The 12752-nt window shown below is 39.4% G+C and overlaps 1 protein-coding gene across 2 annotated transcripts; it reads left to right on the top strand.

Moving 5' to 3' along the window:
- Positions 1-984: 984 nt before the first annotated feature.
- grk5 (G protein-coupled receptor kinase 5) lies at positions 985-12695 on the top strand. 2 transcript variants are annotated; one of them, XM_042080951.1, is made up of 16 exons: positions 985-1297; positions 4382-4477; positions 4732-4844; positions 6198-6275; positions 6401-6501; positions 6696-6788; positions 6890-6953; positions 7528-7668; positions 8625-8815; positions 9158-9195; positions 9425-9514; positions 10076-10284; positions 10669-10806; positions 11625-11762; positions 11962-12120; positions 12392-12695. In XM_042080951.1, the coding sequence occupies exons 1-16, from the start codon at positions 1246-1248 to the stop codon at positions 12467-12469; spliced, it is 1779 nt and encodes a 592-aa protein (XP_041936885.1). In that variant the 5' UTR covers positions 985-1245; the 3' UTR covers positions 12470-12695. The 2 variants fall into 2 exon arrangements, with proteins under 2 accessions (XP_041936885.1, XP_041936886.1); XM_042080952.1 differs by lacking the exons at positions 6401-6501; positions 6696-6788; positions 6890-6953.
- The last annotated feature ends 57 nt before the right edge of the window (positions 12696-12752 follow it).

Here is a 12752-nt window from a genome sequence, read left to right on the forward strand (position 1 = left end):
TGGATTTACAGAAATAAAGAGGATGGATTAGGCCTACTGGAGACTTAGGGTGTTTGTTGTTTATAAATAATTAATTGATTGATTAATTAATTAATTAATTAATTAATTAATTAATTAATTAATAATGATACGTGATTGCATCTCTAATTGAAGGAGAAGAGAAAATACAAGCTTAGCATCTGATTTTGTGGTGCAGCAACACAATGCACTTGCAATGAAATTGAATTACCTCATGTCACTCTGGAGGTGGTGCTAGTGGTCCAGACTGCAGCCACAAAGTTGCGTGCCGATCAGCCTCAACATCTTCAGGAGTTGGTCGTAGTCATGATGTCACCATGCAAAAATATTGCACAAGCATGCACAAACAAGTAATTAATTAGTTAAGTCAGTCACTTAGGGCATTCGAAACTTTTGACTAACACGTAGGCTATATGGACGGATTATTAACCCCTGGCACAGATGCTAAAAAAATGTGCGCATGTATTACTAATATAGACCCTACGTGCTCATTTTACGAAATGATGCTCTCATTTTAATTGTTGTGGGCATACCGAATAATCTGTTAATTTATTAAGTCTCCCCATACATATTTCTTGGGAGAATGCCGTGGCATAGGCTAGGCTACTGTAGAGTTGATCCTTGAATAGAGCATGTTTTCATTATGATTAATTCACTCAGTTGGTTTTATTTATTTTACATGTAGCCAAATTTGCAACTTGGTGCTATTCTGTTCTTCTCATCCCTTTCAGTAAAATTATATGAGAACCTATAACGTCCCTAAGGTAGACAGTCCTCGGTCCACCAAAAACTGTAATCTAAAAGCACCCTCAATAGCGCTTTGACGTGCATGCCTGCAATTCATGGTTACGATCGTTGCCTGAAGTTATGACAGGTAGCCTAAATGGGGATGGGCCACGTTTCATTGGCCCTGCAGTGACAGTGACTAAAGCAGTTTGAGTTTCACTACCTGTCATTCAGGTGAGCGTGAGAGTAGCCATGTAGGTGCATGTAGTAGCCTAGACTTACAAATTAGCTTTCTTTGGGTGACTTATCATGTCAGTTTCCTTTTTTCCTAATAATGGTTTGACAAAATCATTTGTGTGACACTTATTGATGGCAAAGAAAAGTTTGACCGATGCCTTGATCGTTTGGATGCGATCAAAAGGTTGCTGAGGAGAACCCCGATATATATAGCCTAGCCTATATTTTTTCTTTTTCGATCAATTGGTTGGTGCTATCGTCTAAATGGAGATAGAAAATATGGTGGCAAACAATGCTCTGTTGAAGGCTAGAGAAGGTAAGACTATAAAAGCGTCTGTATAGGCAGTATTTTCTCTATCAGAATTCTTTGTCTTGCTGTCTTATGGTTTCATGTTTAAGATGTTGTGTTTATGTTATCAGAAATAACTGAGTAGTTTCTAAATAATTCATGATGAATAAAAGTAAACATCTGATAAACAGATGCAGATGCAGTTTACGCACATAGGCTACTTCCTTCCATTCAGTATGCAAAGTGCATTATTCAGTTGTCTACTTTAAAGTGATCATTTGGTTGCTAGTGCATGCTTTACACTGTAGGCCTACATCTACAGGCCTACATACATTTTGGGTCAGCCGTGGCCTACTGGTTAGCACTTCGGACTTGTAACCGGAAGGTTGCCGGTTCGAACCCCGACCAGTAGGAACGGCTGAAGTGCCCTTGAGCAAGGCACCTAACCTCTCACTGCTCCCCGAGTGCCGCTGTTGTAGCAGGCAGCTCACTGCGCCGGAATTAGTATGTGCTTCACCTCACTGTGTGTTCACTGTGTGCTGAGTGTGTTTCACTAATTCATGGATTGGGATAAATGCAGAGACCAAATTTCCCTCACGGGATCAAAACAGTATCTATACTATACTATCTGATCAGGCAATGAAGAGAGCTGTGGGTCCAAAATTGTTGGGCATGATGTTACAATGTGTATTTGCTCTGAAAAGCTGCATGCAGCAAGTGCCATCTTTTACTTTTCCATCTGCTGCACACAGAGGTTTTCTTGTCTAGAAAAAGATGTGTAGACAGACAGACGTGTAGTTTAATGTGCTGGAAACACACCTTAGTCCACAGTTTTGTCATTTGCCATGCAATTATATGGACTATTCCTTTTCTAAGTTTACAGGTTCTTCCTTTTTCAATGTAGCACCCCTCCACCAAGTTCCATGAAAATTTATAATTATTTTATAATCCTCCTGAAAGAGATAGACAAACCAAATTGTATGAAATGCTGTGCTCAGCAGCGAAAACATTTAACTTAACAAGAATGCAAGGAGTTCACTCTATGTTGACTGCATTCATAAATCAGTTTGAGGTCAAAAAACCGGTTTGACCTCTCTCAACACTAATCTAGCCTCGCCTCGTCTGTCCTCAACGTCAGAGTACACATTACTTGGAGCTAAATTTAGAATCACGAAAGAATTTTGCAGCTCTTTCTTTATGCCATGTTAGTGTGCTTTGTTTTACATGGAAGTGAGCTGTGTGCAGTTGCTGCAGAGGTTCATTAAGAAGGGCATAATGTAGGCTATAAAGTGTAATGTTATATTACTAATATAATATGTCAATGATTAAGAGTATGTGTATTTTCTACATCAGCAAAATACTGAACAAACACTGAACAAAATCTTTCGTATTACGGTGAGATCAAAAGTATTTGCATATGCACCCAATATGTGACATAAGGCCTTTTAATTTAGGTTAATTCTAAATAGCTTGTTTCTGCATACTTTTTTCCCTCCAAGGGGGAATATCATACCAGGATCTATTTTTAAACCGCCCATGCTTTTAGGAATAAAGCATGACAAGGAAGGAAACCGCCCATTGTATTTTAGGAATAAAGCATGCCAAGGATTACTCAGAACATGACAAGCAACTCAGTCATAGAAACTGATAAGGAATGATAGGCCCCTCCCACCACTCCGCTTCATCAGTTGATTGGCTGGCTGACAAGTGTATTTTTAGTTCATGCATTCTATTCCTTCATTGTATTGTGTTCCCAGTTTCAAATCAACTCATGATGTCAGACAAGGAGAGGAATAATCGGTTATAATAGGTTACTACTGACACAAGGGTGTCTCTGGTTTCATCATGAACAAGCTTGGTTCCTTTTCACCTCTGTGTTTTGTAAATACATTTAAAGAAGTAAAAGAATAAAAACTTAAAACATGATGATTCTTAGATGTTCATTTCTTTAGACTGCTCTAAGGATTTACTTGTGGCCTTTATGAAGGCAACCCAACCTTATTCTAGAGATTTTTATAACATTTGGTGTCCATTAAGCCTTCGATTAAAAATATATTGTGTGTGCTAAAAAAAGCGTAGTTGGATTAGTGAATGGTGCAGGAATGTGTCTATGAACTCTGTTTAGCACTGCATCCATGACTGGTTTGTCTGGTTGCTGACATTGCTCCTGTTGAGTAACGTGTGCTTTGTGTGTTTACACGTGTTTCTTTACTACAAGTTCCACTGAGTGTACTCCTCCTGTTGTGTTTGTTTTATGTCAAAAATGGCCGCTGCATTATAACTTAGAAATCCATAGCAAAACACATACTATCATCTAATGTTGTGATAGATTTTGTGTTCTATTGAATATAACCAGTAATGAACTTCCATTTGCTATTTATGGCCTGTGGGCCTCATTGACCTGAGCTCATGCGTCAGAAAGGGGAAGATTCTATTGGGGAAAGGTTCCAGTGAGGACTGGCATAGAAGCAAAGAGGGGGAGTGAGGGTGTGTTTGTGTGTGTGTTTTAATGTACAGAAGCACATATACAGTCCATCTGATCAATAATGTGCCTGGACTCAATTTTATACACTGACCATTTTCTCACCCATTCATTTCTAATGGCTGGTCATTTTTGACCGGAAATACTCATGGGTGTTCTAAAGTTAAATAGAGCACTCAAATTGTTATAGAAATTATCAACATTTGTTTTGTGTGTTCAGATACCCTGTGTTAACAAACTCAAGGAGCCTCATGGTAATCAGAATAAGTTAACAATATTTTTGAGAGAAAAGAATTGTCAATCGGTCACATTTGACCACGAACAGAACCGGAGGGTTAGGAGAACACACATCCACATTTACACACAACACACATAGCACATTTATCATTAATATGTGTAACTATTTCACACAAAAAACACTCACTTGTCAGACAGAGAACCATTACTTCCTCTTTCCTCTTCACACTGAAAACATTGGCATACACTATACGGTTAATGGGGTCTTATGATTCGGATCCTTTGCATCTAGTTAGTAGACGTGCTCCCTAAGTACGAGAGCAGTAATAGAGACATATATGTCACTAATTACACCAACTTGAATCAACTATACATTTTCCACTGGTTCCCAGGCAGCGGTGGTAAACGGAAAGGCAGGAGCAGAAAATGGAAAGATCTTCTGCGCTTCCCCCACGTCAGCGAGTGCAGGGACCTGGCCGACAACATCGGTGGGTTCTGCAGCTGGGGAATGGGGTTTGTCTGTCTGAAGCTCCATGCAGTTTTGCTGATTTTCACAGTATTGTTTCAGATCTAATGCTCAACGATGTCCGCAGTATAGGGGATCAGGTGTTAATAACAATCCCATGCATGATGTTGTTGTTGTGACTTTTTAGGTGAAGAATCATGCTTTTTCCATCAGAAAAATGAAATGAAAAGAAAAAAAGGTGGTATAGCTAGTAAGAGAGTTGCACTTGTGTTTCAGAGCGGGACTACTTCAGCCTGTGTGATGTGCAGCCTATTGGGAAGGCCCTCTTCCGTATCCACTGTCAGAGTGACCCAGAGCTGGACAGATGCATATGTTTGCTTGATGCAATGGTAAAAGCCCTTTTGAATGAGGAGTGTGTAGGCCTTGTATGTCATAGCATGTTGTACATCACATTGTATATAATAATCTTTATGTATTGTGCGTGTTGGGCATTGACTAATGCACAAATTGTAGGACTGAAAGGTATACACATGGACATGGACTGTTCAGGCTATGTATAGATATAGGACAATTCATGATCACATGATATAAGCACTCCAAAGAACTTCTTGTACAGGCCATGGCTATTTCCAAACTGGACTATTGCAATTCATTGTTAGCTGGCCTGCCTGCGTTGATTCAGAATGCTGCAGCACGCCTGGTCTTTAATCAGCCAAAGAGGACACATGAAAATCTCTTAGTTACTCTCAATTGGCTTCCTATAGCAGCCAGAATTCAAATTCAAATCCCTCTGGCTTATAGGACACATAGGATTCAAGATTCTTTTCCTCGGTGGTTCCTCGTTGATGTTCTGCGTTCCTGCAATAGTTTTGCGTTTTTTAAGAGGGGACTTATCTGTTCAATTTACACTTAATTAATTGATTTGTAGAGTAATGGCTTGTATATTTGTCTTGTTTATATTCATTATTGATATTTGATATTGTATTGATATTATTGTTACTATTCTGCTCTATGTAGGCTAACCAACATTTTGTAAACTGTTACTGTAAGTGTTACTGTTAAACATTGTAATGTTCATATTCTGTAAGTCACTTTGGACAAAAGCGTACATAACCATAGCCAAATATAACACATCTGACTGAATTCACTCAATAGGTCTACCTGATGTTTTTAACAATTGTGCTTGTTTGTAGCATGGTTCGTGAGAAAAATAGTGAGGAGAGCCTTATTCCAAAGTTATAAATTACTTAACTCTGCAAGTAAATGTATTAAAGTTGAATAGCGTGCACAAATTCTTCAACAAGTTGTCACATTGCTGCAGACGATTTGTTGTGTTGATGACGTCAAATCTCACACAGATTTTTATCAAATTCACCGTACCTGGGAAACATGAGGAAATAGGGCTGAAGACCAGATTATATTACAGTTTTAGATATATTAGAAATCACTTGTCAGTCTTGTTTCAGACACATGCATATCAGCATACTATAAGCAATACATTTATAGTTCCTGCTCCAAAACAGTGCATGACGATAGGTACTGTATTAATGCATTTAGTTTTTTTAAAAAGAAAAGTCTTTTTCTAATTTGCACACAGAGAGGGATTTATTTTTGAAGTTGACCGTGCCTGCGCCTGTGTTCACTTTAGGTACTGTATTGAGCCCAGCTTTATTTGGTAGTTTATTGGTGCAAGAGTCTTGAATAGATGTGATTGCTGAATTGTCTCATGTGTATGTCTATAGGACAGCTATAACCAAATGTCTGATGAGGAACGGATCAGCCGAGGCAAGAGCATCATCGATCAATACTTGAATAAACAGGTATCCAAGATTTAGGGTGCACATATAGCTATAGTCAGGAGGATTTGGGAAATGTCATCCTAACCATCTCTCTGTCTCTGTCTCTCTCTCTCTCGCTGTGTGTGCATGTGTGTGTGTGTGTTTAGTCTCCTGATTGTGTACAACAGGTCGTAGACAGCCATAGACAGCAATGCACAGAGAACCTCAAGAGTAATCCCTACAAAGACGTGTTCAGCGACTGCAGAAGGTTAGCCACTTCCTCGCTGTATGCAAAATGCCCGAGATAAGGCTACTGTATTCATTGCAAAGTTGCTTTTGCCTACAAGCCAAACATCATAAATGATTGCAACACCATTGCAACCAAAATCGTTGGTGATCTCACCTAATGTTAATGACACTACAGTAGGTTTTGACCTGAAAGGACCTTTACTGTCCCCACAGGGCCATTCATGACTACTTAAAGGAAGAACCCTTTGCAGATTACATGAACAGCATTTACTTTGACCGTTTTCTTCAGTGGAAGATGGTGGAGAGGTCAGTGTCAAAAACAAGCAAGAAAACAATTCAAAGTTTTTCAGCTGTCTCAAACAGCAATGAATGATTGATAACAGTATTTCTTTGTTTTTTCTTCTCAGGAAGCCAATCACAAAAGACTTATTCAGAGAGTACCGAATTTTGGGGAAAGGAGGGTTTGGGGAGGTATTGTTTCCTTTCAAATTGAAATACTTGCTTAATAAATGATACATAAATAAATAAATAAAACTACAACGGCGTATTAGGGCCACACATGAAGGAAAAAAACAAAATTTGCCATGACAAGATTAAAGTCGACATGTCAACATTAAACTCGACATGTCGTCATTAAACTCGAAATGTAGAGAATAAAGTTGAAATATCATGTTGACTTTAATCTCGACATTAAGTCTTTATTCTTGTCATGTCCATCAAAACTAGTTTGGAGAGAGAGCGACCGCTCCACAGTAGCTGCCACTGAATCCGGACAGTCAATCTCAGACTCAATCAGTTGGCCGACGACTCAACAAAATGCCTTGTGTAGCCTAGATGATTTGGTGAAATTGTAGGGTACTAAAGAATCAGGTTTAGCAACAATAAAATCCTCGCTCTTTTAGAGTCGAGAATAAAGTCGACATGATATTTTAATCTCGTCATAACAAAAATATATATATGTGTGGCCTTAATACTCGTCGTATAAAACATGAGAAATTATTTAATTTTACCATCAGTCTAAAATAGCTCTCTTTTCTATATGCAGGTGTGTGCTGTTCAGTCTCGAGCAACAGGGACTATGTACGCATGCAAGAAGCTGGAAAAGAAGAGAATAAAGAAGCGCCATGGAGAGTCCTTGGCCCTCAATGAGAAGCAGATCCTGGAGATGGTCAACAGCCGATTTGTGGTGAGAAATCCCCAGCTCCATCCACATCATGCCATAAATACGTTTGACATATAGGTCACATCATGCCATAGATACGTTTGACATGTATGTCACTGCCCCTTTGCCAATTTTGTCAACATTGTGCAACATAAAGTATATGGTAGGAGCAGGCTTCACTCAGTCTCTTATGTTACTTTTTTGAGAGTGCTTGGCCAAACTTAAATGTTAACTCAGAAAGAAAAAAGGCCGCACTTTGCATATATGTGTTTTATTGCACAAATTGTGCAATAAAACACATATATGCAAAGTGCGGCCTTTTTTCTTTCTGAGTTAACATTGTGCAACATAACATGTGGCGTGTTTTAACAACAGTAAAGCTGGGTACCACCCCAGCTATTATGAAAGAAATATGATTTTCATTTTAGCTTCCTCTATTGTACAACTTGTATGGACAGAATGAATATATATTTACAGAATATGTCATGCGATATATATTGCATATATTTTTGCAAGTTTGTGCTCTCTATGTATATAATATTTACTGTATGTGTCAAAATCAATGTAGTAAATGCTGGGTGTTTTAAAATATTAAAAGTACAATTCCAATGAAAGGTTGTTGATATTTGAGATGAACATCCAATTGCATGCAATTAAATCACCCGATCAAATGACATCCCTTCCCTCTGTATCTAAAGCAATGTGTTGATTGGCTGGAATTGTTCATAGTTCATTTGAGTTATGTGTCTGTTTATGAACAGAGAGGTTTTTTGATTGCTTACACTGAATAGCTAGCTATTTAGGACTGCAAAAAGCAACTCTGAATTTGACAAAAAAAGTGTATGAGATTGGGATTGTGGACTGTACCTTTAACTGCTTGTGAAACCATGCTGCCAAAGGGCTGTATGCTCCGATTCTTTTACTAGAAACAACCTGAGATCTGGAACAAAATAGGCATTTAATTTCACTCTGTGCCACAGGTCAGTTTAGCCTACGCTTATGAGACGAAAGACGCTCTCTGCCTGGTGTTAACGCTGCTGAGCGGTGGAGACCTGAAGTTCCACATTTACAACATAGGCCTGCCTGGCCTCAGCAATGAGAGGGTGAGGTTCTACGCTGCTCAGGTCTACTGCGGGTTGGAGCATCTCCATCAGAAGTCCATCGTTTACAGGTGACGCACAGTATTTGCCTGCGTTTGTTTATTGCACACACAAATATGCAATTTTTCGGTTCGTACTATTCTGCACTGTTCCTCTTTCCTCTTTCCTATTTACTTGTGTGTTTACTTATTTCTTCTCCAGCTTTGTTGTTAACTTTTTGTGCATGTTATCAGTACATGTAAATAAAGAAGCATTACACATATCAGATCCACAATTACCATTTTGCCATTATGTCATATAGACATCCATTAATACAACCCTCCCTGGTAGGTTTTCAGTGGCAACTTATTATGCCTTTATGTTACAAATACATCCATCAATATGACTTTTTTATTATTTTTCAACACTTTTAGGGATCTAAAACCTGAGAATATTCTTTTGGATGACGATGGTAAGTATTTTCATCACCTTCTTTTTCCTTGACTGGGTCTCTTGTCATAAGCAGGATCAAGTCCTTTTATCATACACTGCGCCCAACCCAAACAGGCAGAAATGTTTCCAGGAAGTGATCACTGAAAAATTCTTTTAGCATTCTTTTACATTTGCATTCAAATGATCTGGCCCTAAATATAGAAACATTTTATGAATGCAACTTGTACTTTGCTGAATGGTGTTCACAGGACACATCCGGATATCAGACCTGGGTCTTGCCGTCGCACTGACCAAGAATGGGGAAGCTCATGGCAGAGTGGGAACAGTTGGTTACATGGGTATGTGCTGAGTTCAGTCCAAATGACTTATAGCAGAGACTTTCTAATGAGGAGACACAGCACTCAAAAAATCCTCCATAGAAATGCATGGGGTTAGTTTGTAACGCCGTTGTCTACACATATCCCACCCCTTCCTCGGCAAAACGTTGACATGTAAATACATTGAGCCAATCATGTGGTGTGTTGTGAAGACATCTTGCCAATCATGTGTTGTGAACTCGCCGCTGGAGCAAGATTGGTGTCGTGAAGCCTTGCGCACACGCATTCCTGCTGAATAGGATGCCCGATGAGTGCCCAAAAAGCGTTGCTATATGGCCGCCGAGTGGAGGGACTTGCCTAAAAGGACTTTGCTTATAGTTTAAAGAGAGTGTGCATAACACATGTGTGTTCTCTATAGACACTTTAAATGCAATCTTCTGAATAGTAGTCTAATGTGAGATTATGCTTTTTGTAATGTGTGTGTAAAATGTGAACATGATTGTATAATGTGCATGTGTAATGTGAATGTGCTTATGCAAATGATCAAGTTTCAACTTTAAATTGTTGTTGTTGTTGTTACAGCACCTGAGGTGATAAAGAACAAAGGTTATGACTTTAGCGCTGACTGGTGGGGCTTGGGGTGCCTCATCTATGAGATGACAGAAGGATCCTCTCCTTTCCGTAGCCACAAGGAACGTGTGGATAGGAAGGAAATGGACAACAGGGTCCTGGAGACAAAGGAGCGCTATGGGTTCAGATTCACTGCAGACACCAAAGCCATCTGCTCAAAGGTGACCTCTCATGGACACCATATGGGCTGTTCAGTGACTAAATTGAGAAATTGAGTGGGAATACTTCAATCAGTAATGAAACAACATTGATGATGTGGTATTGCTGTTACTGTTTCACATGATTGACATGCACTTGACTGATGCAGAAACATTGAATTAGTCCATTTCACAAGATCTCACCACTAGGTAAACCAACTTCCACTGAAATTTCCGGCTGTGTGCTGTCAACAAACATATTGTGTAAAAATGCACTTTTGTGCAGAAATTGTGAAATGGGCTATATTTGTAAATATTGTCAGTGGTGCCAAATGGGAGGTCTAAGCAATTTTAAGCAATCCAAATATGGGGTTCTCCCTCACATTTCCCATCTTTGATGTTGATCAGCTCTTGGCCAAAAATCCTTCCCAGCGGCTGGGGTGTCAGTTAGAGGGGGCTGCAGAGGTCAAAGGTCACCCCTTCTTCAAGGACGTCAACTTCCGGCTGCTGGAGGCTGGAATGCTGAAGCCCCCATTTCAGCCTGATGTAAGTTCCCTCCCTCCTGTGGTAGAACGTTTCCCTTTCTATATTCTTTTTGTCAGCTCTGAAGAAGTTTCTAGAAACCATGGTTCGTTCAAATCCCCAGTATCAACTTCCGTGCATCTAATTTCCTCCTCCACAGTATCAGCTGTGCAGCAATTACCCAGGTTAACACTAGCACTAGCAAACCTAGCGTTCATGGGCTTCGGAAAAACCTTTCTCCGAGTGAAAACATCATCATTCCGCGTCATTCACGTCACGTAATGTGTGAGTCAGAGGTCGGAAACTGGGGCTAGATTTTGCTAACAGAGTTGCCCAGTTAGGGGCTCGTCATCACTTTTGTCGTCACGTTGTAGTTCGTTTGTAGTCCATATGGCCTTTCATGTCCAACAGTTTTAATGTGAACTTGGGAATTTGTCGTTTTTGTCACTTGAAAGCTGCATATCTTTCTTTCACGAGCGTCTTACAGTATATTTTAAGCAAATACAGTTGTTTGTTTAGGATTAGTGAGTGTATGTTTTAACCTTTGCTGTGGCATCCGTGTTTGTCACACATTCTGACGGCAAATCACATGAACACTTGCTGTCGGGAAAAACAAAGTAGCCATGGGGGCGGTCCTTGTCATTCCGAAGTGCCCTGAATGCACCAAAAGACTGGTTTCGTAAACAAAGATGAAGGATATATGTCACATACCTAATCCCTGCCTGATATACAACATTCCTTTAAAAAAAAAAAAAAATAAATAAAAAAAAAAAATAAATTCACTAGATGCTCACTACCGAATCTATTTTTACACTTTTGTTTATCCATTTCTTATACTCCAGCCAAGAGCCGTGTATTGTCAGGATGTGCTCGACATAGAGCAGTTCTCAGCAACACGAGGAGTGAGCCTGGATGTGACGGACGAGGATTTTTATGCCAAATTCAACACTGGGGCAAGACCTATCCCGTGGCAAAATGAGGTATAGAGCTTAGTCATCCCTATTATTACCTCCAATCAAAACATCTAAGTTCCTCAGTTGCTGAAGTAGGGCTGAATCTGGTGTTGTTTAAAATGACTGGAACCTCAACAGGTGTACAGGAGCCATCGAGGCAGACTCAGTTGACTTCAGAGATATTCATTGCTGAACCAAGTACTCTCTTCTATCTCCTTCCTGACAGATGATCGAGTCCGAGTGTTTTCAGGAGCTGAATTATTTTGGCCAAAATGGGCACAGACCGGCGGACTTGGACTGGAGTCAGGCTCCCGAGCCCAAACACACATCACATCCCCTACAGAGACATAGAAGGCCCCTATTTCACCGGCTCTTCAAGAGACAGGTAACTCACAAATAATACTACATACTCATTATATTCACAAATAATACTACATACTCATTATATTCACAAATAACATTCATACTCAATATATTAACAAATCTTAAAAAAGGTGAAGAGAATTGTCTGTCAGGGACGTTTCTTAGTCATTACTGAAAACCACAAAGGTTAAGCAAGAAACCCAGCAGGCATGTAAATACTGTGCCATTCCAGAAATTCCACATTATTGCACCTCTGCTAACTGATGGATTTTTGCTGCTCTCCTTTTTTTCAGAATTATTTCAAGGAGAAAGAGAGAGGATACTCGCCAACCAGGCAAAGTTCAGAAGACCTGGTCAGGACTGCCCTTTAGAGGCGCACAGTATGTTGCATGAATGTGCGAGAGAAAATGTGCCTTTTTATGTTTTGTCTTTTGTTTTCTTTTATATACATCGATTTTTGTATATTTATACTGTTCTGTCCATCCATCTTGTATAATACTGAGTTTGACCATTTGGGAATGACAAATCCCATTAAATGGTTTTAAGACAACTTTATTAAAAAAAAAAAAACTTTTTTTTCTGTATAAAATAAACAAAAAAAGTAATCACTTTTTTCACAAACTACCACACACACAAGAAAGTATTTTAACACAT

Source organism: Alosa sapidissima, chromosome 23 (genome assembly GCF_018492685.1).
Source record: "Alosa sapidissima isolate fAloSap1 chromosome 23, fAloSap1.pri, whole genome shotgun sequence".
Lineage (NCBI taxonomy): Eukaryota > Metazoa > Chordata > Actinopteri > Clupeiformes > Clupeidae > Alosa > Alosa sapidissima.